Consider the following 27220-nt stretch of genomic DNA (forward strand, 5'->3'; position numbering starts at 1 on the left):
TCTTGTCATGTGTTTTGATAATCTGTGTTTTGTGATTAATTTAAGAGATAAATAACGGGAGCGATAGAGATCATAAGGGCAAGCTTAAAGGTTGGGTATGGAATTCTCTTCTTTGGCCATTTTTGCAAAATTACTTGAAATCCTTATCATAACCCAATTACAGCCACTGAGTTAGAAGTACTGGCATGAAAATTAAACAAGTCAATCATCTGTGGAACGGGCAGGGCTCGAAAAACTCCAGCCAATGATTTCCAGAACCACCGAGTGGCATTGGACAGTACGTACGTCAATCAAACGGTCGTACTGCACTCCCCCGCTCCCCGCGCGTGACCCCTTCGTGCACGTACTCAAAGCTCGTGACCAAGAGCAAACTTCTGTTTGTTGTTATCCTGCGGTAGCTACTGGAGCTAGCTAACTAGCTAATGGAGCTCGCTCTCACGCATCTGTCTTCACGCTCGTGCATGATTGCGTGTCCATGTACTTGGAATGGGTGGAGTCAGAGTCGGCGTTGAAGGAGAGGGGGTAGGACCATTTGAGTTGTGTATTTTCAAAATTGGCTGGCGTTGCTCAAATCCCATACCCAACCTTTAAGTTTCAGCCTGGAGATAAAGTCTGTGTCAACAAGAATGCCCTTATTGATCAGGAGGACGCTGAAGCCCAAAGAAATCCTGAAGATGATGATAAAAAACTGGAGAGCATCCGACTTTGCAACGGAGAGATATTCTTCATCACTGAGGTCAGTGACCAGTCGACAAAAGTGAACTCTTACCTGCAGTACAAAGTGCGTGTGTGTGTATTTGTTATTGTGTGAGTGTTTGTGTCCCTCCTTCAAAAGACACAACCACACACTACTCTTTTTTCCCCACCTCCCATTTACATTTACATTTAGGGCATTTAGCAGACGCTTTTATCCAAAGCGACATACAATAAGTACATTTGTCATAAGAAGTGAAACAATATATCGCTGTCAGTACAGTAAAGATGTTCATAGAACGAAGTGCAAGTGCTAACAATCGCTAGGCTAACCCATTCCCTGTGTACAGCAATGCTAGCAGCTACTGCAGTTGCTACACAATTAAGTACTATGAATAAATGCAATGTAGATAAAGTGCGTACGATTAGTGCGTACTAGGGCTGTCACTTTTTCCAAAAATGAAATTCGAACGAATTTCGAATGTCCATAATTAATTCGAATACATTCGAATACATTCGACCCCCCCCCCCCCATAGAACTATTAAAAAAAAAAAAAAAAAAAATTTTCTTGTGGAAATCACGTATACCTACTGAATTCATAACAGCACAGGATAAAAACATATCTTTGATAACACATTTGTAAACACAACAAGAGGAAGCTCCGACACACAAGTGCGGCTGTCTTTTACACATTAACAATAACTGCTCGGAGCGCGATATGCGGAGCGCATATCGTCCATGGCACACACAGCCTATATAAACGAACAATCTGTGAGGCCGACCTCCAACACGGCATGCTGCTCTTTTTATTCCTTACGGAAAGAAAATTACAAGTAGTCTCGCAGCTCTCCGTTACCGCTGCAGCTGCTTCTGTCAGCCGTGCTGTATAAGTCCCCAAACAGGCTGCCCATCGCGCCCAGCGCAGCAGCGGACTTTTCTCCCTGTCGTGTGTGATCAGTGTCGGTCTCCGTTTCAATGAGCTCGTGTGAGAGGCTTTCAGTCACGAGATGTTTCTGTGCAGGGGAAAGGTGGACTAACCGGGAGAAGCGGGGATCCAGGAGGGCCGCTTTATTGAGGAAAAGCCACTCGCCGCTCTCTTCTTTATAGCGCATTTTTACAGTTCGAATGGAGAATTACACTTCGAATTCGAACTTTTCACCCCACCTTCGAACGAATATTCGAACTTCGAATAAAAAGTGACAGCCCTAGTGCGTACATTAAGTGCCAGGACGTACAACATACAATGGTGGCCGGAAGGGGCTGGGTTGCTATGCAGAGTCGAGGTGAACTCTGAACAGGTGAGTTTTGAGTCTTTTGCGGAAGCTGGTGAGCGACTCTGCGATCCTGACGTCGGCAGGGAGCTCGTTCCACCACTGAGGTCCCAAAACAGAGAAAAGTTGTGACGTTGTAGATCGGAGGGATCGACCTTGTAAAGTGGCTATGTGTGTGTGGGTCAGGGTGTGTGTGTGTGTGTGTGTGTGTGTGTGTGTGTGTGTGTGTGTGTGTGTGTGTGTGTGTGTGTGTGTGTGTGTGTGTGTGTGTGTGTGTGTGTGTGTGTGTGTGTGTGTGTGTGTGTGTGTGTGTGTGTGTGTGTGTGTGCGCGCGCGCGCGTTCTGGAGCCTTGTAGAAAGCGGCTTGTCAGTAGCTGGTGTTGTGATGACGTGGAACCATCGAGATGTCACCTCATCACACACACTGGCATTGGCATCTAATGGCCCTTATATTATATATGAACGGCTTGATTTGAATAACGCTAACCCAATAGGAATCAGTGGGTTCCATCTTTTTGCATGTGAACAGGTAATGATTTGGAGGTAACTGATAGCCCTTGTCATGTGTTTTGATATTCTGAGTTTTGTGATTAATTCAAGGGATGATAACGGGAGTGACTAACAGGCTGCTCCCTCCCTCTCTCTCCTTTCGCTGTTGCCCCCCCCCCCCCCCCCCCCCCCCCCCCAGGACCACACAGAGGTGGACCACCGGGGCCGAAAGACGCGCTCGCTGACCCTCGACGAGCGGCCGGGCCGCGTCATCAAGGCCCAGTACCGGGCTCTGCTGCGGAGCTGCAAGCTGCGCCACGCCTGGGCCAGAACCATCCACACCTTCCAGGTGCGCGTGTCCATAACCTGTATCCAAAGTGACTTACAATGGGCACATTATGCCGCGTTTCCACTGCAGGCTGCGGAACGGATCGGATCGCAAAGGTGCGGTAGGGAGGGGGCGGTATAGCCCAGCTCAGTTCCGAGGTCGAGTTTCCACCGCCGACAGTACCCTTTAAGGTAGGCCGGATGTCGATCGCCGCGGCAGCTACGTAAACATCGTAAACAACGTCTTCCTCCCCAAGAATGCAGAGGAACGTCTTCACCTCCTTGTTCGCCCAAGCAAGCGTTTTACACGTCATGTTCATAATTAAAAGGTTAATAATACCTCGAGGCTACTGTTTGTTTGTTTTTATCCCCGCGTCACCCGGAAGTGATGATTCTGTCGACCAATCAACGGAGGGGGTGTGTAGCTAGAATTTCCCGGGACCCTTTCAGGCGTCTGGTCTCGTTTTCAGTACCCCAACGGAGGAGTCCTGAAAACGAGGCCAAAACTGGCCAAAACGGGTACGGCTAAGTCCGGGTCACGCCCACTTTTGGCGGTGGAAACGCGACCCGATCCGCACCTTTGCGATCCGATCCGTTCCGCACCCTGCAGTGGAAACGCGCCATTAGTCAGAAGAAAGAGACACAACAATATATCTCTGTGGGTACAGTAAGGATGTTTATAGAACCAAGTGACAAGCACTAACCATCACTAGGTTAACCCATTCCCCGTATACAACAAAAAGCTAGTATAAGATGCAGCACAAAGTACTATTTGAATGTGCAGGGACGTACAACATACAATAAGTGCGTAAGAGGCAGTCCCTCCAGAAAAAGAGTCTGCATATTCATGCGGGGGCTGAATTTTTTTCATATATGCCGCACGTTCTCCTCATAAATTGCCGATTTCCGCTCAAAATATGTGGGGCTTGCATGATTTCATAATCCCCGCATTTTTCGTTGCAAAAAAGTCACATATATCTTAGCAGAAAGTTGAAAAGTGTTGCGTTTACTTCACACTAGAGCAGCCATTTCCCCCTGTTGCCATGGGAACGTTATGAAGTGACATAATTACTTGACTTGAACGTCATCGAAAAGCTGTATTGTTCGCAAGTTCCCGCAATTTCATTGCATAAAATTGCATAAATATGCCACATATTTCATCGCATTTTTTAAGAAAACGTGCCGCATATTCAAGGTTTTTTTGCCGCAACAGTCACAAACAATAAAAAAACGCTGCACTTTTCTGGAGGGACTGAAGAGGGGTGTGTGTGGGGGGGGGGGGGGGGGGGGGGGGAGTAAGGGGGGGAGGCTATGCAGAGTCTCTGCAGGTGAACGCTGAACAAGTGAGTCTGGAGTCTTTAGCGGCCGTCCAGCAAAGGAGGTGGCGTAAACACTAGCCAGGTTGGTCAGTGAGCTCTGCTTTGGTTTGACCATCACCAGCCGTGACCCCCCAGCGAGGGGGTCCCCAGTTTGGTCCGTTATCTAGTTGTCTGTTTTTTTAAACCCCCCCCCCCTAGGGATCCGAGACCGAAACGGTCGTGTACGTGGTGGGCACGGGCGGCTTCCAGAACTGGAGGACCGTGTACACGGCCGTCACCAGGGGCCAGAAGCGTGTCTACGTGGTCTCCACCGAAGAGGGGCTCCAGGGGGCCCTCAAGCGGAAGCCGGACCCCCGGCTGACGCGCCTCGCGGGCATGGTCAAGGAGAAGGTGGTGCAGATGGTTCAGGAGTCCCCCCGACTCCAGCGCGACCAACGCGGATCGCCGAGGTCCACGCCCCAGTGGTCCACGCCACAGAATGCCACGCCCCAGAAGGCCACGCCCCAGAGGACCACGCCCCAGAGGACCACGCCCCAGAGGACCACGCCCCAGAGGACCACGCCCCAGAAGACCACGCCCCAGAGGACCACGCCCCAGTGGTCCACGCCCCAGAAGGCCACGCCCCAGAGGACCACGCCCCAGAAGGCCACACCCCAGAAGGCCACACCCCAGAAGGCCACGCCCCAGAGGACCACGCCCCAGAAGGCCACGCCCCTGAAGGCCACGCCCCAGAGGACCACGCCCCAGAAGACCACGCCCCAGAAGACCACGCCCCTGAGGACCACGCCCCTGGTCCCGCCGCGGCAGACACCCAGTACCAAGACGGTCGTTAAGCGCCTGTGGGGGGCGGGAGGCCCGGTGGAGGCTCCAGCTGGCTCGCCCGTGAAGGAGATCGTTGACGACCAACCGGGAACTGCCCGCACCGGGGCAGCAGCAGCAGCCAAGGCGGCATTCGATTTATTTTTTACTCCCAGAAAGAAAACAAAGGTGAGTGGTGTTTCCCTCAGGTGTGAGATGTACTCTTTGATAAGCGGAGGCTGCAGATTGTGGTGGCATAGTATCCCCTGCTGTGACGCCGCTAGATGTTTACAAGGCGAGCTCACTTAAGTTTATATTGCAATAGATGCATTTCTGGCAAGAGTAATGGCATTCTTCCGTCGTGGTTTATCTTCCGCATCTAGGCTGTTCGGTCGGCCCATTCATCTGGAAGCTAGCTTGGTGACACATTGATGGAGAGAAACTTCTTTTTAGGACACGTCGGCCAGTGAAATATTTGATTCAATATTAGAGCATGATCATGGGAAAGTACAGGCAGTAAAGTTACCAAGGATACATTCAGTGAGACAATGGGTGAACAAGGTTCTTATAGGGAAACGTTTGCATGGTGGGTAGGGAATACACAGGTAGGTGGGAAGTGGAGAGTTTAGGATGGGCAGGAGAGGCCAAGTTAACTGCAGTACACTATGGGAGAAGTGGGAAAGTCTGCAAGTCTGCAAGCATGGCTGCAAGAAGGTTAAAGGAATCTATATAACAAAGAAGTCAGTCGATTGGCCTGGCCTAGTTATCAGACATAGTAGTGGGAATGCAAATGTGAACTTTCTTCAGAGGAAGGGATGTATCTTAAGACACAGGGAGAATGTAATACAGTTCCTTTTAATGTGAATAGTAATTATATAAACAAGGTTAATATATTTGGTATATGATTGTATGTAGTTATGATTGATATTTCCACGACACACATACATTTGACTTTCCTAATTGGACAGACTACTGGTCCTGGATGTAAGTGTTAATTTCAAGCTGTTGTTTATCACTTGTTTTCAGTATGTCGATTCAGCGATGGACTGCACCAAGCTCCAGCCACCCTCCCATGATAGCCCAATGCACGACCCGGTGGCGCCCAAAAGGCCCCAGTCACCCGAGTGACAAACTACACGGACCCCACCAGTCCTTCGATTGGATCAGACGATGGGAAGAGCGACAATAGTTGAGGAACGTATTCACCGTTCAACAGTTTGATATGGTTTTGCCTCTTTCTGTTTGCATCCCCCTAGGGCTGGGATAAACGATTATTTTTTAAACGATTAATCTAGCGATTATTTTTTAAACGATTAATCTAGCGATTATTTTTCCGATGCATCGATTAATCTAACGATTCATTTTTCAGTCCGATTCGATTTCGATTCGATTATCTTATAGCAATTTATACATGTTGATTTACATATCTGAATGAAAAAAACATGAATTCCTTAACATTGCAATTCATGTTTATTGCCTTTAAATTCCAAAATTAAAGTGCAAAGTAATGCATTATTAGAATTCTACGGTGCTCAGTCATCTGCAGATGCTCCCGGGTGGCGCCTCTTCAGGTGCTGGTGCAATGCCGTGGTGCTAGAATGGAAAGCCATCTCCATTTTGCAAAGACGACATACCACGGAATCGTTTCCTTTTACATTAAAGAATTCCGAGCTACACACCCCCTCCGTTGATTGGTCGACAGAACCATCACTTCCGGGCGACGTGGGGATAAAAACAAACAAACAGTGGCCTCGAGGTATTATATTATCTGTTGTTCTTGAAGGTATTAATCACCGGAGCCGATGAGGGTTTTGTATGGGCATCGAATGGCCCTTGTTTTGTCTGACAGTCCAACATCAGATCCCCTGCAGACCAACAAGCCTGGGTCCACTGTCACCTAGGAGTCACACCCCGCCCAAACTAGAGACGTGTGGGCGGCTTGTGATTGGCTTGATTTAAATAACGGTAACCCAATAGGAATCAGTGGGTTCCATATTTTTGTTTGTGAACAGGACAGTTGGAAATAACTGATATACTGTGTTTCGTTATGAAGAGAAGAGTGGTGGTGGAACACAGAGTACTGGCTCTCTTTTTTCTTTTAACACTGAGCAAGCCAGGTGTTAAAAAGAGGGCTACATAATCGGAACTTCTTCACAATCCTTAGGATTGAGCATCATTGTCTATTCAAACTGCAAATCCGAGAATTTGATTGTGTCTCAGTGTAAACTGTATCGCATTACTACGTTCATCATTGTGTTTCTTTTTTTAACCATTTGTATTGATTATTGTCAGTTGAGTTGGTGAATCATTTCAACTATGTTAGATGGTACTTTTTTATCTTTATTAATTAACTATCATTGCTCAATACTTTTTAGACTGAATCATGTGCTTAATGCTTTTCAAAGTGCCTATGTGGAGATGGGGATATAAGGGTTTATAATACTATAGACAAACGGGAAGTATGTGCAATTTGATGTGTACTTATGCATCCAATTAAAGAAACGGGAGGCTACTGCATGAAGCAATCTAATTTATTTGTCGATGAGTAAAAATCTAAACTGGACTGACTGGAAGATACTGGATGTAAAATAAACCAAAAAATGAACTTGGTCAAACGCTTCAACCAATATGCAACCAATAAGATGCAAACACACTGTCTCTCTCAACTTGAGGGTTCCCGTCTTTGTTGCTACCACCAAGTCCGGTCTTAATAGTAGTTGGAGACCAACACAAATTCTGAAGTTGTATTCTTATTTCAAGGTCTGCGTTTCTAGAATTATTTTCAAAGGGACGACCAAATTATTTAAAAGTGTGTTTATTGATGAGTGCACATAATTGATCATTTCTATAGCATACAACTCTTCCAGATGTATTTAGATGGTCTGATCATTGTGGTCTTCTGACCATGGACTCAACGGTATAAAACAGATTCTTCACTTTCTGCATTCAGGTTGGGCAATACACCATTGCGCATGTGCAGAATATTGTGAATTCAACTGTTCATTCATGTGGACTTTAGTTTGTGATATAAATTGATTTGAAACATGGAGTCAATTCCGCTATGCATCCATGTATTGAAAATCTGTTTGCCTCGTTCTTAGTTTTTTAAAAACAGCTCAACAACTGTCGCTGCGTTGATTGGTCACGTGAACTCTGAACTCTGGTGAGCCGACACCGTTCCGGTCCGTTCGACCCTGCTCCTGAATCACATCACAGGTCCATATGGTGTTCATGTTGATCGTGTTGGTGTTGCCGGGCCTTCTCCTGGATCAGATCCACAAACTCGTGCTTCTCCAGGCAACCGCGGCACTCCTCTCCCCAGGACGACAGCACTCTCTTCAGCTCGGCCACGCGGAGCGACAGCAGCCCCGCGCTGCTCAGGTCCCACAGCTGCTGCTCTGCAGACGGACGGACAGAGAGACAGTATTACAGTGCACTAGCGACGGGTCATGGGGAGAGAGGGACAGCGGGCTGTCTTAGCAAGTGTGTCGTGGAGTGGGGAGTCGGCTGAGAGAATGGGAGGAGATCCCATGGGGGGGATGGGAGACGTTTACATTTAGGGCGTTTAGCAGACGCTCTTATCCAAATCTACTTGCAATAAGTACATTAGTCAGAAAGAGAAACAATATATATCGCATCCATAACCTCAACTTCTACTGAAGACATGGAAAAACTCCCGTATAACATAAAGAGGGAAGAAACCTTAAGAAGAAGAGGAATCCCTCCAGGGATGGTTAGGTGCACAGCGGCACAAATAAAATAGAACATTATGTAACACTTATGAGTTAAGAAAAAATCCACCATGACTGAAGGATATCTGTTGCTCAACATTTGCAAGAATGCCATGCTGTGAGTTGCGGTGGCTTGCTTCGCTTCCGACAGGAAATTACCATATTTCAGTTCACATATCTGTTTGTCGGTGCTGCCGAGCCGCTGGCAGATCTTCTCCACCGGCACGTGCACGGACAGAGGCCGGGCGACGGACGCCGTGACGCGGGTCGCTGCATCGCTGCTGGCCCCCAGGTAATAGCACTACTGGGACGACACACACGAACAAAAAACGAGTTTTGAGGCTTTAAGATACAGGGCCAAACACTGTCGCTTTGAGGACCAGGTGTCACTCAAATCATATTGGCCTATTTTGCTCTACGATGCAAATATCTTAGTCGGGTTTTTTTTGCAAAATCGACAGAGAATAAAACTGAGCTGAACTGCAAAAACTCTTTTTGTGGGTTACTATCTTATCTAAATACACCTTTGTAATATCTTCCTATAGTCAAGTCCTGTGCCACGCATGTCGGCGCGAAGGTGGGGGCGTGCCCCCCCTAGCGATCATTAATGCTCCTACCATAGGTCATGGCGTGGCCAAAAAAAATGTTCTAAAAAAATATCCCTTTTAGTTATTCTTTTAATATTAAATGTGCAAACTAACTTAAATTATATTAAATAACCGAACGGGGAAGTTACATCATTTGGGTTAAGCATGCATAGCAGGTTAGGCTTGGTCAATGCTCATTGGTTGCGGAGTAAACTTGTTACAGTTGATTCAACATAACGTTGAGCTGCAGCGCGCAGAATCCTGGTTTGAATCGAAAATAGTATGGTAGACAGTTTGTCCGCCTATATCATAGACAGTTAGCCTAAATATCAACAAAAAAAGGTTTTACGAAAATTGCTTAGCCTTGACACGCAAATGCACAAGCGAATGGAAGGACACAGTTCTTAGACGTTGTTCATTTCACTTCTTGAAGCCAGCCCTGGCTTTCTGTATATGGCCATGTGTCATTTCTGCCTGGTGAGTGGCATTGCCTAGCAGCAAAACTATTTTGACATATAACAGTGTTACTACAGTGGGGCCTGTTGAACAACAATATAGGGGAGTTTGCTGAATAAACATTTTGATTCGATTTTTGGAAGGAATCTTTTCCAATTAGAAGATTTACCAATGAGAGCCAAGCATTACAGATAGCATGTTGTGAAACATTTGGATATTTGATGATAACAAAAATAAATAAATTAATCTAGTTCTTATCACGATAACGCCGCCGTATCAAAACATGTCGCGATTTACAAATACAAACCAAAGATCAACCATGCGCCACGTTGCCCACTCACAAAAACTTAGCAGGCCCACTTGATGGAGAAAGCTCTCGTCCAGTTGATCGGATTCCTATTCAGAGAGAACGGCTATTATTGGTGACATGACAATATGATGATTTGAGATCATTTCAACATATTTTACCCATGTTACCTCGCATTTTACAGGCGGTGAAAAGTGCCCACGTGACACCGGTAGATCGTCCGTCGGCCTTCTACACTGATCTAAAACGCACACAACATCAAATTGATACAAGAGCGTCGTGCGTGTTTTGTTTTGATGCATGCACGTGACGCAATGACGCCCGGCCAAAGAGGATCGCCGCCTCGAGCCGCTCCGCGCGCCGCACCTCGAGCCAGCTCGGCACGATGCGCGCGGCTTAATTGGAAGAGAAAATAAAACGATATAATATAACTCTAGTTATATTATGGTAGGACAAGCTTATAAGGCGAAGCCTAGAAGGCGTAGCCTACAAGAAATAGAACACGAAAAAGTTTGCATCGACTTTTTTCGGGATGTATCGGTTATTGTATGCACGACGTTAATCCGGAAAACGTCCACCACCTGTGCTCTGCACGTGAGCAGACCCGTTAAACTTCTCACCCCCCGGCCCGAGCCATAGAGAGAGTTATCCCTATCCCTCTGGTCTCTCACCTAATCCGCGCCAGCCGAACTGGTCGTCCCCGCTGTCGATGATTTTGCACCAGTGCTCGATGAGGCTGGGCGGTACGTTGTACAGGAAAGTGGTACGGTCCATTTTGTCCATGGGTCTGGCCATTTTGTCCGTCGGTCTCGTCAGGCCGAGCGTCGCGGTAAAGAGTGGAGCGGTAGCGGTGTGTGTGTGTGTGTGTGTGTGTGTGTGTGTGTGTGTGTGTGTGTGTGTGTGTGTGTGTGTGTGTGTGTGTGTGTGTGTGTGTGTGTGTGTGTGTGTGTGTGTGTGTGTGTGTGTGTGTGTGTGTGTGTGTGTGTGTGTGTGTGTGTGTGTGTGTGTGTGTGTGTGTAATGTGTGAGCAGCCTATTGCTAAATTCTGGAAATGTCCACGCCCCTTGGTTCAGTCGCGTTCAAACAGCATGACAGATATGAAGACGGAACACATTTTTGTAACGTGACAGCCCACCACAAGGGACGATGCATGGCATTGGTTATTACTCTAGCCTACTGCCATGATATGTAACTAGTAGTCTGTTATTCGCTGGTTGATGTTGTATTGTTATGTTACTTAACTGTTTACTTTACTATTACTGTGATACGCTTTGGATAAAAGCGTCTGCTTACTGTAACTTTTGTGTTACTTTACTATTAACCTACAGTTATACGCTGTTTAATTTTATACGCTTATTTTACTGTTACTTTACTATTAATGTTACACGCTTTGGATAAAGGCGTCTGCTAAATGTCCTGAATGTAAATGTTATTGTTATTTAGATTATTATCATAGGCCTACATTATACATTCATACGGGCTATCACATTTATTTCACTGACGAGTTATCCAAATCTACTTATATTAAACGCATTCAACCATGAAATGACGACCCAGAAAGTAAAAGAATCATGCGGGTGGCGTAAACTAAGTTTGTTTTCTTCTGATTTCTTTCATGGGCTCCGGTTTAGACTACTTTCTACAAGAACACGGCAGGCACAGACGCAGTCTGAGGCGATGGTCAGTCAGTCCGCGGCAGAAGATGAGTTTGGTTTCAGTGGGGACCTCGTCCTACCACTGTGGAAGCCAGGACGCTTGGCAGTCCCAAAGCAGGTGGATATGGGACAGGTGATGTCAGCAGGTGGGTGGGGATGTTTAATATTCCAACTTGGTTCAAATTGAAAATCGTCACTTTCGTGTGTTTCCTTTTATATTATGTTGTTTGTATGCGATATGATCCAACTTTTGGAGTAGCCTATAAAATTAAACATAAATATCAAAAGCCTTCGCCCATGCGCGGTCGAGTTCGTTGTTTGTCGTGAGGTTGTATGGAAATAAGTAAATTCCCCAACGTTTAGCGACTGGCCCTGGCAGTACAATGATGAAAATCTAAAAACAAATAACTAACTTAATACATGGTAGGCTATGTCTAACTGTTACATGTATGATGCATTTATTTATTGCTATATCTTTTGTTTATTAATGTAGGCCTATGGATGAGAGAACACTGTATTATTTATGGGAGCAGTGCTTGACTGCTGTGATGATATTGGAGTCACCAGGCTTTATGAAGACGTTCTCCCATTGCATCTGTCTTCATCCAGAATAAACAGGAGAAAACCACGTCGTGGTCGGAGCTCCCTCGGCACTGCAATGAAACGTGCTGCAGTTGCAGAATAAACGGTTTGCATAAAGTTGAGTTATAATTTATACAGATAACATGAAACAGTTACCAGCTTGCAGATTCACCGAATGCCTTTTTCTGTTGCGATGCTGTTTACAGTAAACACCTTCATCCGCCACTGGGTAGCAGTAGCGGCGCCAAAGAATTATGATCGCGGGAGCTATGGGGGAATAACCTGACTCGCCAGGTGAATTTCGTTCTACCTTAGGTGGAACAAAATGCATCTGGCAGGCAAGAGTCAGTTTCATGGGGGAATGCCTGTTGTTACAGTGAAAAGTTGTTTTCATTATGATATTATATAAATTATAGTTATTATTATCCACGACTGAAGGCTAATTTGCTTAGCCTTGGAACGTTAAAAAAATAAATCGCTGATTTGTGATTGGTTGCAAGGAGGAGATGTGGCTGGCCGCCTTTCATATGTTTAACATGGGATGGATGATTTACCTCGCAACAGTGAAACTGAATTGTGATTGGTTATTTTTTATTCTCTTTGCCTCCCTTCAGTGGCCAGCACCGGACGTAACATAGTCAGAGTAACTTCGGCCAGCCTCCTGCCTTGCAAAGGCACTTGGCAATTTTTTCAAAATTGTTAACATTTTCATGTAATTAAAAAATATATATTTTTAGAATAATTTCATCATCACGCAAATCTTTTTAAATCACGAGGCTGCGTTGCATCCGTTGCCTCTATTAAGGAACCGCCCCTGACGACGTCACACGGTTGGCTTCAGATAACCTATAGTATCTGTCTGCGTCCTGCAAGACGGAGGCAACTTGTAGTAGGAGGCGTAACTTGTACTAGGAGGCGTAGCTTGTTCTTTTCTAAATCGCGGTCCACGCGAGATCTTTCTATTTTCGCGGTAAACAAAAAGCGTTGTAAATCACGGTTCACACGAGATCTTCATTGAAGTCTGGTCTTCCAATATTCATGACGGTAAGTAAATTTAAGGCCTAATATTTGAGGTCCGAGTTGCGGTCATTTATGTACCTGCGCACCACTGCTACATAGCCTACAGATCACTTTCGCGATTTAGAAAAGTACTAGACACGCCTCCGACTACAAGTTACGCCTCCGACTACATGTTACGCCTCCTAGTGCAAGTTACGCCTCCTCCGACTACAAGTTACGCCTCCTACTACAAGTTACGCCTCCGTCTTGCAGGACGCAGACAGACCCAACTCCAGATAAGCCCGGCCTGTGGCACGTGACGCATGAACGGCGCGCGATTTTTGAGCGAGAGGGACATGAACGGCGGCCGTATTATTCGCGCAGTTTCATTTGGACGGGATTGTATCTCACAGCGGATCCGGTGAGCCAATGAACATAAGAAGTTATGGCTAAATCCAAAGGATCGATGGCTTTCCTGGAAGGTTATATTCTGCCGGATAAGGACCAGGATGAAGCGGCGAGCGGCGACGACTGCGAGGGGGACGGCGAGGAGGACACGACCACAGAGTTCCTCGACATGGAGGTGATGTCCGACACTAACTCAAAGACGGCGTGGATCAACCAGTCGCCGGGGCCGCCCAAGCGTAAAGGTAATGGGTACATTTGCTGTTAAAAACGGCTTGCAAATATATCCCATTTTTGTGGCGCAACAATAACATCCATAGAGAAGCCATTGTGGGTCGCTCTGCAAGTTAGTTTCATTTTCCAGAGACCATCGGTTATGGGGAGTCCGCGTCCGAGGCGGTAAATCAATGGAAGTGTTGGTCACGAATGAAAGATAGATGTATAGTTTACAGAACCCAAGGGAAGATTTTAAGAATGTAACAAGGTATCCTGAGCCAATAATGTTTATTAATGTCGCAATGTGTAATATCCCCCTTTAAAATACTTTTAATCGTTATCTATCCACTCTAACATATTGTATGTCCCTGCAATAAAAAGGCTGCTGTTTCAGACCATATAGCAACCTCTGGGTGTGATCACCTAGGACTGTCTGTAGCCAAGGTATACTGAGGAAACAATGGGGGTGTGAACCGACCTAGGCTAAGGTGTGACATTGATTAAAATACAGGCCTAATTTAAAATATGGCATGACGTCTCTATTTTCGTCTGCCTTTCCGCTTCTGTAACATTTTCCGCTGCACACATTTCAACGCATGGGATCAATAAAGGCAGTGTTTCCCGCAGGATTTTTTTCAGCAGCGGAGGTGTGGTCCCCGAACCCTCTAGGGGGGTCCGGGGGCATGCTTCCCCGACCGAAATTATTTTGTACCCTTTACATTGGAATGCATGAATCTGGTGCACTTTGAGAGGAGAATATGCACTTAAATCCTATTCAAACAGTCCTGTGTATTACTGTAATGGGATTATTGGTGTTGTAACTTTGCCTTTTGTGTCTTCATTTGCAGATTTTAATATTTTTGTATAGTAATATTTAAACAAAAAATGCCACAATTTATTTACAGATGTTTGCCTAATGCTTAAACACTAAACATGGTTGCTATGCCCAAAGCATAACTGCTTTTTACATAAGACACTTTGTTCAAAAATGAAATCTCCTGCAACAATGGGCAAAACACATATTTTTAAATTATAAACCTAACTAAAATTTGAAAAGAACACAGACTCACACACATGAAAAATAAAAAATAAAGCTAATTGAATACCAATCAGTGTGAGCCTTAACACTACAAATAGACCTCAGGTGAGCTCAGCTCCTTTGTGAGACAGTGAGAGTCAGGGGAAGAGGACAAGAGAGCGACAGGAGGATGAGGACAAAGAAGACAAAAGACGGAGAACTGTGAAGTTTTTGCTCATCCTCAAAGGCTACATCCAGCCTGGGAGCATTTAATTCTCCTGGGCTTTTTAAAGAAGAGCTCCAGTGCTCTTCTGTAGGGGAGTTTGGTGGTGGGGGGGCCATTGATGCTGACTCTCAAACAAGTCGCCAGATGCTAATGACCACATGCTTACAGGCGATTAGCATAAATCCCTAACTAAAATACGCGATGAAAACGGATTTTATATGGCAATAAAGAACAACATCGGATCTAACAGTATGGATTCATTTTTCAAAGTTCCCGAAAATACCTAGGCTATAAATTCCTGACTGGATAAGAGCTCCTGTAAAGGCTATGAGTGATCCCAAAAAGAGCGACAACACGCACACACACACACATAGGCCTACACACACACACACACACACACACACACACACACACACACACACACACACACACACACACACACACACACACACACACACACACACACACACACACACACACACACACACACACACACACTACTAGAGGAAAAACGGCACGGAGGTTGCGGTTTATATAAAATGATTGGGCTCAGAGGGTTTTTAACACTGGTGGTCATGTAGCGACACATTTTAGCAACTTACTTTCTCTCTCTCTCTGTCTGTCTGTCTGTCTCTCTCTCTCTCTCTCTCTCTCTCTCTCTCTCTCTCTCTCTCTCTCTGTTTGTTTCTCTCTCCTTCTTTCTTCGATCTTCCGCTTCACTCGCTACTGCTATAAATCAATGTAACTTTGCAACCGTGTAGGGTAGCCTATTGCCAACAACTGCCACACTCGCTGTGTATTTTTCTTCTTCGATGTTGGTTACGTGACGTTGTGCCGCGTGCTGCGCAATTGACGTTACGCGCTGTACATTTTCTAAAAGGAGCTACGTTAAAAAAATAAATAAATAGGAGAAGGATTTTTATTGCAGCGGCGGAGAAAATTCAGCAGCGGCGCTTTTAGGCTATATGTATTATGATACTAAAATATTAAATTATTTAAAGGCAGAATTCTGACTATTAAATCAGAATTATGGGTAGGCTACTTTTTAAGGAACAAAGGTCAGTGAGAGAGACTTTGCGACACACAGGATGGGAACATGGACCTACTAAAGAATGGATGGGAACCACACGCTGATCTACGGAATAGGATTAGGTCCACATGTGCATTTTTATTTGTTCGGAGTTTAAAGTCAGGATTCTGAGGATCAAATTCTGAATTTAATCTCAAAATTCTGACTTTAATCTCAGAATTCTGATTTTGATCTCAGAATTCCGAATTAAACTCGGACTAAAAGAGAAAAATATCACAAATGTCCCTTATCCTCCTCCTTAGCTAACAGTCTTTCCTCTGTCTCCTGTATTTTTTCCTCTCATTCTGCAGTCCGATTCAAGACGTTCAGTGGAGATGAGTTCCGGGTGACGGGCCGTTTTGCCCTGAGCGCCCCCTGGTGGCACATCACCTGCCGCACACAAGGCTCCAAGAAGAACTTGACCGTAAAGGGCTCTGCTTGGTACACGATACGCACAGACCTGGACAAAGACGGATGGAGGCCCATTGTATCCCTGTTTCTGGTGGCGTGCAACGTGACAGATGTTTCAATCCAACCGTTCTTCGAGTGGTTGCCCAAGGAACGCCTCATTACCATTCTGAACTTATTGGAGGTCCTCACTGAGTTTGGGGACACAGACCCCCTGGCGCAGAATATCATTCAATGCGTTTCATCCTCAGGTAGGCTTGAGAGAGAGAGAGAGAGAGAGAGAGAGAGAGAGAGACTGCCTGCTACAGATTGCTCAACGTGCATGCAATCCTTTTGAATAACTCTGTTCTGTTTCAGATGAATACAGGGGGATGCAGGCGTCCTCTTCCTACCCCTTGGTTATGAAATACTTACCGGTACTTTTACCGCGGCAGTTTGACGCTCTGCTTTCCTCCGCTAGTAGCGAGGACGTGGATAGTCTATTGGCCAAACTAGAAGACATCATTGAAAATGATGTGTGGAAGTTAGGGTTTTCTGAGGTGAGTGCCTCTCTAAATATAATGACACAGCCATACGTTTGACCTGTGCATCATCTATTGTGTTCACACCATGCTGACCTTCTGAACTTTGATCTCCACTGCCTCCCCTCCTCCCTTCCAAAGGTTATGCATAAAGAACTAAAGTTGCGCTGCGAGGCCAAACTCAACGCGTTCGAAGATTGCGGCTTGCTCGAGACGCTGCCGCGTCTTCAGCACAACGCCCTGTCGGTGTACGATGAGGTGAAGAGGTTCTGTGCGAACACCGGCAGCACCTACATGGAAAAGGACAAACTCTGCAACAATTTGAGAAAAAAATCCCATATACCTGACGAACAGGTGTGGGATACTCTCCCGTTCCTCAAGGAACTGGGGGTGATGATGTGGGACAGACAGAAAGTCGTGCTTCGAACACATCACAAGTACGAATCGGGCATCGCAGACTGCCTGCGCCATCTTGTGGACGCCAAGCAGTGGACGATTCCGATAAACGCTCAGGAGGTTTTGTACGCTCACGCCCAGAAGATTCGGATCGCGAAAGATCCAACGATGGATCCCTCGACCCTTTCCCCCGTGAAGGTGGACCCGGACCAGCTGCTGGCGGCCCAGATGATCTGCTCGGACCCGGTGACTGTCATCAGCGGCTGCGGCGGCTGTGGCAAAACCACGGTGGTCAGCGAGCTGTTCCGGGCGGCGGTGGAGAAGGGACGCCCCGTCTCGGCGTGGGAGTACGCCGATGCCTTCGAAGACACCGAGGACCCCCGGGAAGACCCCGGAGAACACAAGAAGGGGCCCTTCTACGGAGATGAGTCTGGAGAGGACTCCCCAGGATGTCAGTGTGGATGCTCTGTGGGGGGCCGAGCGGGACAGAGCGGAGGGTACCAAGACCCCGGACACCTTCCTGGAACGTCCGACGAGGGAGAGGAGGAGGAGGAGGAGGATATGGAGGAGGAAGAGGAGGAGGAGGATATGGAGGTGGAGAGGCAGGACGATAAGCTTTTGGAAAAGCAGATCCTTTTGACCGCCCCCACTGGTCGGGCAGCATCTCTGCTGACGAAGAAAACAGGCTTCCAAGCCTACACCATGCATCAGGTAGGTTGCTTTACGGGCACTCAAAGACCTCCTGAGGCCTAAAAAATAAAATAATGTTTGGTTCCTGTTGGTTGTCAGTTCAGGTCATGAGTAGGTAGGGAAGTTATTGCGGCAGCGGCAGCGAATGATAGGTAGGACTTTTTTCTTAGCAACTCCTAAAATAATTTGGGTCGCACATAAATTGACGGGGTCGGTCAGAAACCGGAACCGAACAAAAAAATGTTTTAGGCCCGAACATGCTTTCTCTCAGCCAGGTGCTTTAAATTTAACGCGCATTTCATAAGCAGATGGGAGGCAAGATGTAAAAGATCCCTCTTGAGTCTACACTACAGTCTAGCTGTCGACTTTAGGCGTGTGTTACGTAAATGACAATCACTCAATGTAATGTATATCTGCTTTGTATACGATTGCTCAATATTTGTGGAATGAAAAAAAAAAAGTACTTTTTATGTTCGGAAAAAATGCATGCATACAAACAAAGTCAATGGGATAGTTGATACAATTTCATCTGCTGTCTCAAAAAACGACGGTATCTCCTCAGGTGATTTGGAAGTTCAATAATGCAGAAAAAAAAAGAAAAGAAAATGGTGACGGAGAGTTGAATTGGGAGTTCGAGTCGGTGCGCGTCTTGGTGCTTGATGAGGGCAGCCTTGTGCCGGTTGGTCTCCTGCACTCCGTCCTCTCCAAGCTCATCAGCCACGCCGAGCTCCAGAAGTTCATCCTCTTGGGTGAGCGTCTCCGGAATCTGTGGAATCATCTTCAGCCGTTTTACGTGTACATGCGTTTACGTTTTGGTGATTTAGCACTTGTACTCGCGCTTGGAAGTGAACCTGAGTACAATGAAGGAGTTCAATCCTCCAACCAAAGAAGTAGTTGAGCTAAATAAGAAGACAGAACAGCAAAAAGTACTGAAATAAAGTTAGTTGAAAGTGAGGTAAAAGAGAGCTTCATTTTCTATTATATAGAAAAAAATATATATATATTATCACTGAATGTTAAAGACACTATAGATATCACTGATGATTCTAGGCCCCGGAGGTATAATATTAGGAATACCATTATTCATACTACTAAATAATATCTTTGTGCAGATAATTTGACCATTTGATCATGATAATGACAATGTTATTGACATACAGAATTGATTCAAATTAAATCGGCTGTTTAAAAAAATCCAGATTGAAAAGGGATTGAATCTTACATATTCTTTATCGTCTAATATAAACTAGAAAGTTGTGCATCAACCGTATATCATGGTACCATGATAGATAGATGGATAGATAGATAGATGGATAGATAGATAGATAGATAATTTATTCAAATTCAAGTATCCAGTAGCTCACGAACTCAGTCAATAGACTGACTACGATTGACAAACAACAATATGCACTAACAGTAAAAGTCAATCAAATAAGTCAATAAAAAGTGAGCAATAGTGCACATAATTGAACTTGCATATAAAAAAGAGTCAGAGGTAGATATTAACATCTAAATATTACTGATGAGGAGAGAAACTTATTTTTAGGACGCGTCGGCCACAGGTTAGTGGGAAGTGGAGAGTTTAGGATGGGCAGGAGAGGCCAAGTTAACTGCAATACACTATGGGAGAAGTGGGAAAGTCTGCAAGCATGGCTGCAAGAAGGTTGAAGGAATCTACATAACAAAGACGTCAGACGATTGGCCTGGCCTTAGTTATCAGACATAGTAGTGGGAATGCAAATGTGAACTTTCTTCACCTCTCTCAGTTAGAGAGAGGAAGGGATGTATCTTAAGACACAGGGAGAATGTATACAGTTCATTTTAATGTGAATATTAATATAAACCAGGTTAATGTAATTTTTATATGATTGTATATTATAGAAATGTTTGATATTTCCACGACAATTACACAATAGCAGTAGCACATTGTCCTGTGTGTGGGCGGAGGGTTGTGGTGAGAGAGGGGGGGGGGGGGGGAAAGGGTCACGACAGAAGAGAACAGAAAGCTATGCCGGACGTGGAGTGGAGACTCATTGCTCCTAAATGCACCACTGAGCGCCACAGGCAATCATTCCTTAAACTCTACAACTCCTCCCTCTGATAATCGGAAAAATTACTAACTTACTTTAAAATAAACAATCTATAATTTATTCTTTCACTCTTAATTTTCATTGCTATTTGCAATGTAAATATTGAATTGTAAATATAACCCACTAAGAGATGTCCACTTCTTACTTTTTTTATTTTTATTTTTATTTTATTTTATTGTATTTTATTTATTGATTTATTTATTTATAATCTTATCTTATCTTCTATGCTTGTAGGGTTAGCTTGTAGGGTATTTATATTTATATTGTATGGAGCACCTGGAACAACAATTTCCCCCCGGGGATCAATAAAGTATTTCTGATTCTGATTCTGAACCTGAACCTGTCTGTCTGTCTGTGTGTCTCTCCAAAGGCGACGTGAAGCAGCTGCCCAGCATCCAGCCAGGGAGCGCCCTAGAGGACCTCTTCTCCAGCCTAAATTCGGTCAAATACAACGTGGAGATGAGGAACAACCACCGCTCAGAGTCCGAACTCATCGTCCAAAACGCGAAGCGGTGAGTGGCTTTCGAACCGCGTTTCATAAAGAAGTGCGCTCATATTATCTTAAATCCCCACTTCATCTAGCGAAGAGTAAAAGCTAACTCATGGCTCCACGTCGACGCGAGGGGGTTTACGGAGCCATGTCGTCCTTGCCGACCCTCCTTGCGTCCACCGCGAGGGCCGGACGTGCGCCTCACAAAAATTGTAACCTTGCGTTGAAGCGTCTCTCTGCACGGTCGTTGCGTTGCGTCGATGTGGAACCATAAGTGAGCGTTTAGGCATCCATGTCCTAACACCTACTTATTCTTTCTAGTGCTGTCAAGCAATTAAAATATTTAATCGCGATTAATCACATTAATGTCATAGTTAACATTGTTCTCATTTTAATGCTCTTATCAACATGGAGAAGTGCATCGGCTTGCCTTGTGCAAATGGTTTTTTATTGATAACAACATTGGCATATACTGATCAAAACAGGACGATACAAAAAAAAAAGCCTATAGTGCAATTAAACGAGGAACATATAAACATACTGCCTTGAACATAGCAGTCAGGCTACTGCTTCTTTGTTTTAAGCCAAAAAAAAACAACCTTTTTTAAATAAATAAATAAATTGCATTAATCGCACGATAAAAATATTAACGCCGTTAAATTTGGTTTGCGTTAACGCCGTTAATAACTCGTTTAACTGACAGCACTAATTCTTTCATGTCCGGTACTTGGCGTTGTGTAGCATCTTACCCTAGCTATCCTGGTTGTATACGGGGAATGGGTTAGTGATTGTTAGTGCTTGGTACTTGGTTCTATGAACATCCTTTCTGTACCCACAGAGATATATTGTTGCTTCACTTTCTTCTGACAAATGTACTTATTGTAAGTCATTTTGATAAAACGCGTCCGCTGAACGCCCTAAATGTAAATGTAAGGTCCTATATCCAAAACAAAGTCACCTTAAGCTGTTTTGGAGTCTGCTAATCTAATGTACCTGCTAGTAAGCTGCAGAAAAACAAAGTCCCTGTTTTCCCACCCTCCGTCTTCAGAATTGCCGCCATAGGGATGGGTCAAAGCTCTGAGCCGTTGGAGTTTGACCACGTCGTGAACCTTCCCGGGCCGTTCAACATACCCCCCGGCAAAAAGTTCATCCACATCTGTCTCCCTGCCCGCAAGGGCGATGACGGTAAGTCCAACGTTTATTTATTCATAGGTACCTGTCATACGTAAAATACTAATCTGAGTCCCTGTCAGGCCGTGCCATTGCATCTAGTCAATACTAGGGCTGGCCCGAATACCATTTTTCAGGCTTCGAATACTCGTTGGTTTATCCGAGCGAATATTCGAATACTCGTTCCAGAAAAACACCCCTTCAAAAACAACATCAATAGTCCCTATATACTCCCTGGAACCGATTTTGATAGTATCTGCATATTTTGTTGAAGATTTAATAGCTTTTGAACGTTAATTAGTAGGCCTAAGTAGGTTGAAGTTCCTTAGTTTTTCCCCGTGAAAGCGAACAGCTGTTGCTCCGTTCCAAATCAGCTGTTCTCTGTCATCTCAGCCCTTACGGGAGCTTTTCAATGCATCCTGGAACGTGCATCTTTTCAGGGAATTTGTACAATAAATCCATAACAAATACAGAATATTGATTGTCTTATGTGTCCATATTATATCCATTATATTGACCGGGTATTCCCAAGACGCTCACGCTCAGCAGCAAGCCAGTCACAGTTGATTGGCGCGGCGCTGTACAGCGAACGTAAACAAACAACTAAGCTAAGGTTAGCATTTCGCTAAGCATTACTTTTCCTCCCAAGATCCCAATAATGCTGTGTTGTAAAGTAAAGGGAAACATATCTATTCTTCCTCCACCTCTCTCGCTTCTCTGCTTGGTGTCGCTTATAGTTTGCCTTCCTCGCTCTGGTAACGTCAGGCACGTGAAAAAAAAAAAAACGAAGCTCCGAATACTGATTTAAACTTCGAATACTAATTTTCCGAACGAGTATTTGAATATTTGAATAATTCGGGCCAGCCCTAGTCAATGCTAGATATTGTCAAGTACATCAACATGGGAGATTAGGTGGAGAAATGCAGGCATTGCACCATCTGTTTTTGTTTTCAGATCTACAAAAGGCGGTCAAATGGCTGATGGGCTCAGCACCTGGGTTGGATGATGATACAAAATCTCAATTCATTGCATACAGAAGGTAAAATAGTTTATCTATCGAGCTATGAATACAGCTTCTGAGAAAAGAAGAGGTATTCTACAACACCGTGGTCCGGTCTTCTAATAAATAACAAATAATTGCTTCTCTTTTTAGGGCGGATGTTGACTTGATCAATGAACTCTGTTGTACCCACTATAATGAGCACACAACCAAGTAAGTATTAACCATTCTGTAGAATACAAATGTGGCTGAACTCATGAACACCATTTCCCACAATTGTTGTTTTTTTCTCCCTCACCAATGCATAGAGATCATAAGGGCAAGTTTAAGTTTCAGCCTGAAGACAAAGTCTGTGTCACCAAGAATGCCCTTATTGGTCAGGAGGACGCTAAAGCCCAAAGACATCCTGGAGATGATGATGATAAAAACCTCAGACTCTGCAACGGAGAGATATTCTTCATCAATGAGGTCAGTGACCAGTCGACAAAAGTGAACTCTTACCTGCAGTACAAAGTGTGTGTGTGTGTATTTGTTATTGTGTGAGTGTTTGTGTCCCTCCTTCAAAAGACACAACCACACACTGCTCTTTTTTTCCCACCTCCCATTTACATTTACATTTAGCAGCTACGTGCAGATGCTACACAATAAAGTACTATGAATAAATGCAATGTAGATAAAGTGCGTACGATTAGTGCGTACATTAAGTGCCAGGACGTACAACATACAATGGTGGCCGGAAGGGGCTGGGTAGCTATGCAGAGTCGAGGTGAACTCTGAACAGGTGAGTTTTGAGTCTTTTGCGGAAGCTGGTGAGCGACTCTGCGATTCTGACGTCGGCAGGGAGCTCGTTCCACCACTGAGGTCCCAAAACAGAGAAAAGTTGTGACGTTGTAGATCGGAGGGATCGACCTTGTAAAGTGGCTGTGTGTGTGGGTCAGGGTGCAGGCAGGTCTGTGTGTGTGTGTGCGCGCGCATGTTGTGGAGCCTTGTAGAAAGCGGCTTGTCAGCAGCGGGTGTTGTGATGACATTCTGACGTGGAGCCATCGAGATGTCACCTCATCACACACACATTGGCATCAAATGGCCCTTATTTTGTCCAACATCAGATCCCCCACAGAACAACCGGTCTAAGAGCAATCTTGCCCAGGTTTCAAACCCGACTATTGTTTCAACCTAGAGAAGGTGTAGGCGGCTTGTGATTGGCTTGATTTGAATAACGCTAACCCAATAGGAATCAGTGGGTTCCATCTTTTTGCACGTGAACAGGTAATGATTTGGAGGTAACTGATAGCCCTTGTCATGTGTTTTGATATTCTGTGTTTTGTGATTAATTCAAGGGATGATAACGGGAGTGACTCTAACAGGCTGCTCCCTCCCTCTCTCCGTTCGCTGTCGCCCCCCCCCCCCCCCCCCCCAGGACAACACAGAGGTGGACCACCGTGGCCGAAAGAAGCGCTTGCTGACCCTCGACGAGCGGCCGGGCCGCGTCATCAAGGCCAAGTACCGGGCTCTGCTGGGGAGCTGCAAGCTGCGCCACGCCTGGGCCAGAACCATCCACACCTTCCAGGTGCGTGTGGCCCTAACCTTTTATCCAAAGTGACTTACAATGGGCGCATTAGTCAGAAGAGAGAGACGCAACAATATATCTCTGTGGGTACAGTAAGGATGTTCATAGAACCAAGTGACAAGCAATAGAATAGAATAACTTTATTGTCATTGCACATGTTACAGAGCAACGAAATTACCAGTTGCATAACATAACAGTTCCTATACCATCGCTAGGTTAACCCATTCCGCATAAAGTTGCATAAATACGGCACATATTTCATCGCATTTTTTACGCTGAACAAGTGAGTCTGGAGTCTTTAGCGGCCGTCCAGCAAAGGAGGTGGCGTAAACACTAGCCAGGTTATCTAGTTGTCTGTTTTTCTAATCACCCCCCCCCCCCCCCCCCCCCCCCCCCCCAGGGTTCCGAGACCGAAACGGTCGTGTACGTGGTGGGCACGGGCGGCTTCCAGAACTGGAGGACCGTGTACACGGCCGTCACCAGGGGCCAGAAGCGTGTCTACGTGGTCTCCACCGAAGAGGGGCTCCAGGCGGCCATCAAGCGGAAGCCGGACCCCCGGCTGACGCGCCTCGCGGGCCTGGTCAAGGAGAAGGTGGTGCAGATGGTTCAGGAGTCCCCGCGACTCCAGCGCGACCGACGCGGATCGCCAAGGTCCACGCCCCAGTGGTCCACGCCCCAGAAGGCCACGCCCCAGAAGGCCACGCCCCAGAGGACCACGTCCCAGAAGGCCACGCCCCAGAGGTTCACACCCCAGAGGTTCACGCCCCTGAGGACCACGCCCCTGGTCCCGCCGCGGCAGACTCCCGACACCAAGACGATCGTTAAGCGCCTGTGGGGGGCGGGAGGCCCGGTGGAGGCTCCAGCTGGCTCGCCCGTGAAGGAGATCGTTGACGACCAAACGGGAAATGCCCGCATCGGGGCAGCAGCAGCAGCCAAGACGGTGTTCGAATTATTTTCTACTCCCAGAAAGAAAACAAAGGTGAGTGGTGTTTCCCTCAGGTGGGAGATGTACTCGAGGATAAAGCGGAGGCTGCAGATTGTGGTGGCATAGTAGGCAAGGCAAGGCAACTTTATTTATATAGCACTTTTCATACACAAGCTAGACTCAAAGTGCTTCACATATAAACATTGTCATACAATAAAATAAAATAATAGATAAGTAAAAGAAAACATATGCAAGAAATGAGTAAAATAGAAAGTGCAATGTATTAAGAGAAAAATAAATTGAAAGTTAAAAAGGCTTTTTAGTAAGTAAAATTGAAAGTGCAATGTATTTAAGATCAGATCAACAGTCTCTCTGGAACCCAAGTCGGGACTACAACCCGACCTAAAGGACAATATTCTAGGGCTCTAACCCAGCTTCTAGGACTCTAGCCCAGACCAAAGGCCTTATTCAACAAAACTCAGGACTCTAACCCTTATACAAACAAACTCAGGACTCTAACCCTTATACAAACAAACTCAGGACTCTAACCCTTATACAAACAAACTCAGGACTCTAACCCTTATACACAAACTCAGGACTCTAACCCTATACAAACAAACTCAGGACTCTAACTAGGGCTGGGCGATTAATCGAATGTTGATCGCGATTTCGATGTTAGCGTCAAACGATCAAAGAATTAACATAATCAATTTTTTCGATTATTTTGATATTAAATGTTTTATAGAAAAGGCAGAACAGCTGGATACATATCTGGATGTTATTTTAGTTCGAAACATTTTCTTTTTGAGCATTTTGTGTATTTTTTTAAGGCGAAATTTCAAAGTTCTCAGTTACATCGTTTTTTTTTTGGGAGAGACACGCTGAATAAATACATCATGTTTTCAAACTCAAAAATAATCGTTTGCATAATCGTGATTTCAATATTGACCAAACTAATCGTGATTATGATTTTTCCCATAATCGAGCAGCCCTAGTTCACACTGCATCCGTCCGTTGACGGAACCCATTGACCTTGATTGGGGCCCTCTCGAAAAGTTCTTCCGTTCTCTCAGCTCAGAGATATTTTCAACTTTTCAGGCATCGACGGATGCTTCGGCCAATCAGAACGCAAATATACGCAAATACACTGTCCAATGAAATCGCCTTTGTAATACGACCAAGCAAAATACATGGGTATGTCAAAAAGCCCCCATACCTCCTGTCATCCGTTGATGGACGTGTGCAATGTGAACGCGGCGTTAGCTGAGTCGTTATTATTATTATTGTTGTTATTATTGATTTCCAAATATGGGCGTGGCCATATGTTTTTCGAAATGCTCCAGCCAGTCATAGGGATGCTCTTGCTCGCTGGGCTCTTGCCAAATCCGGTTGCGAGTATATTGATATATTTTCATCATTATTCGGTGTAGTTTAGATTAAGTAGTTTTGATATAATTTTTGATTAGTCTGCTAAACTTTCCTAGGTTACCAACGTTGTACTTTTACTTTGACAGAATCCTTGTCAGCAGCTTGCTTGGCGTGAACTGAAACTCTTCCCCCTAGTGTTGATTGTTCTGATCATTTCTTAAATTTTTAAAGCTTTCATTTACATTTACATTTATGGCATTTAGCAGACGCTTTTATCCAATGCAACTTACAATAAGAACATTTGCCAGGAGAAGCCTTCCAATAGGATCAACACTGATCTACAGAGAGAAACGGGATGTCAACTTGCAAGATCAGGATGGTCGAACAAGGATTATGTTAGACAGTACTTGCCTCTAAAACCACCTGTGGGAATTCAAACATAATTG

The 27220-nt window shown here is 45.2% G+C and overlaps 3 protein-coding genes across 6 annotated transcripts in view; 2 read left to right on the top strand and 1 right to left on the bottom strand.

Annotated features, from left to right (window-relative positions):
• The window catches only part of LOC130381626 (DNA helicase B-like), a 20579-nt gene extending 11646 nt beyond the window's left edge, over window positions 1-8933 (top strand). Inside the window, exons 13-16 of the mRNA XM_056589317.1 lie at window positions 593-736; window positions 2654-2803; window positions 4299-5087; window positions 5925-8933. Coding sequence (XP_056445292.1) covers window positions 593-736; window positions 2654-2803; window positions 4299-5087; window positions 5925-6026 — 1185 coding nt within the window. The 3' untranslated portion in view covers window positions 6027-8933. The remainder of the gene's footprint in view (window positions 1-592; window positions 737-2653; window positions 2804-4298; window positions 5088-5924) is intronic.
• LOC130380410 (cerebral dopamine neurotrophic factor-like) lies at window positions 7273-10774 on the bottom strand. Its single transcript, XM_056587600.1, has 4 exons — window positions 10651-10774; window positions 10286-10374; window positions 8789-8930; window positions 7273-8296 (listed from the first exon to the last, which is right to left on the bottom strand). The coding sequence occupies exons 1-4, from the start codon at window positions 10772-10774 to the stop codon at window positions 8109-8111; spliced, it is 543 nt and encodes a 180-aa protein (XP_056443575.1). The 3' UTR covers window positions 7273-8108.
• The window catches only part of LOC130381625 (DNA helicase B-like), a 26542-nt gene continuing 8154 nt past the window's right edge, over window positions 8833-27220 (top strand). The window contains exons 1-15 of one of the 4 annotated variants that reach the window (XM_056589314.1): window positions 8833-8921; window positions 11611-11780; window positions 12244-12333; window positions 13629-13865; window positions 16461-16808; window positions 16915-17096; window positions 17220-18185; window positions 18727-18913; window positions 20625-20766; window positions 21793-21929; window positions 22869-22953; window positions 23068-23127; window positions 23223-23382; window positions 24332-24481; window positions 24882-25460. In XM_056589314.1, coding sequence (XP_056445289.1) covers window positions 13661-13865; window positions 16461-16808; window positions 16915-17096; window positions 17220-18185; window positions 18727-18913; window positions 20625-20766; window positions 21793-21929; window positions 22869-22953; window positions 23068-23127; window positions 23223-23382; window positions 24332-24481; window positions 24882-25460 — 3201 coding nt within the window. In that variant the 5' untranslated portion in view covers window positions 8833-8921; window positions 11611-11780; window positions 12244-12333; window positions 13629-13660. Of the gene's footprint in view, window positions 8922-11077; window positions 11168-11610; window positions 11781-12127; window positions 13866-16460; window positions 16809-16914; window positions 17097-17219; window positions 18186-18726; window positions 18914-20624; window positions 20767-21792; window positions 21930-22868; window positions 22954-23067; window positions 23128-23222; window positions 23383-24331; window positions 24482-24881; window positions 25461-27220 lie in introns of those variants that run through there. The other 3 variants (XM_056589315.1, XM_056589313.1, XM_056589312.1) reach the window with 3 other exon arrangements.

Source organism: Gadus chalcogrammus, chromosome 4 (genome assembly GCF_026213295.1).
Source record: "Gadus chalcogrammus isolate NIFS_2021 chromosome 4, NIFS_Gcha_1.0, whole genome shotgun sequence".
Taxonomy (NCBI): Eukaryota; Metazoa; Chordata; class Actinopteri; order Gadiformes; family Gadidae; genus Gadus; species Gadus chalcogrammus.

Bases quoted from the DNA above. Each gene is read 5' to 3' on its own strand.
- LOC130380410 (XM_056587600.1), bottom strand. From the start codon at position 10,774: ATGGCCAGACCCATGGACAAAATGGACCGTACCACTTTCCTGTACAAC. The intron at 8,931-10,285 runs GTGCATGCATCA...TCGTCCCAGTAG, and splicing joins GCCGGGCGTCATTGCGTCAC to TGCTATTACCTGGGGGCCAG. The intron at 8,297-8,788 runs GTAATTTCCTGT...GTCCGTCTGCAG, and splicing joins GATATGTGAACTGAAATATG to AGCAGCAGCTGTGGGACCTG.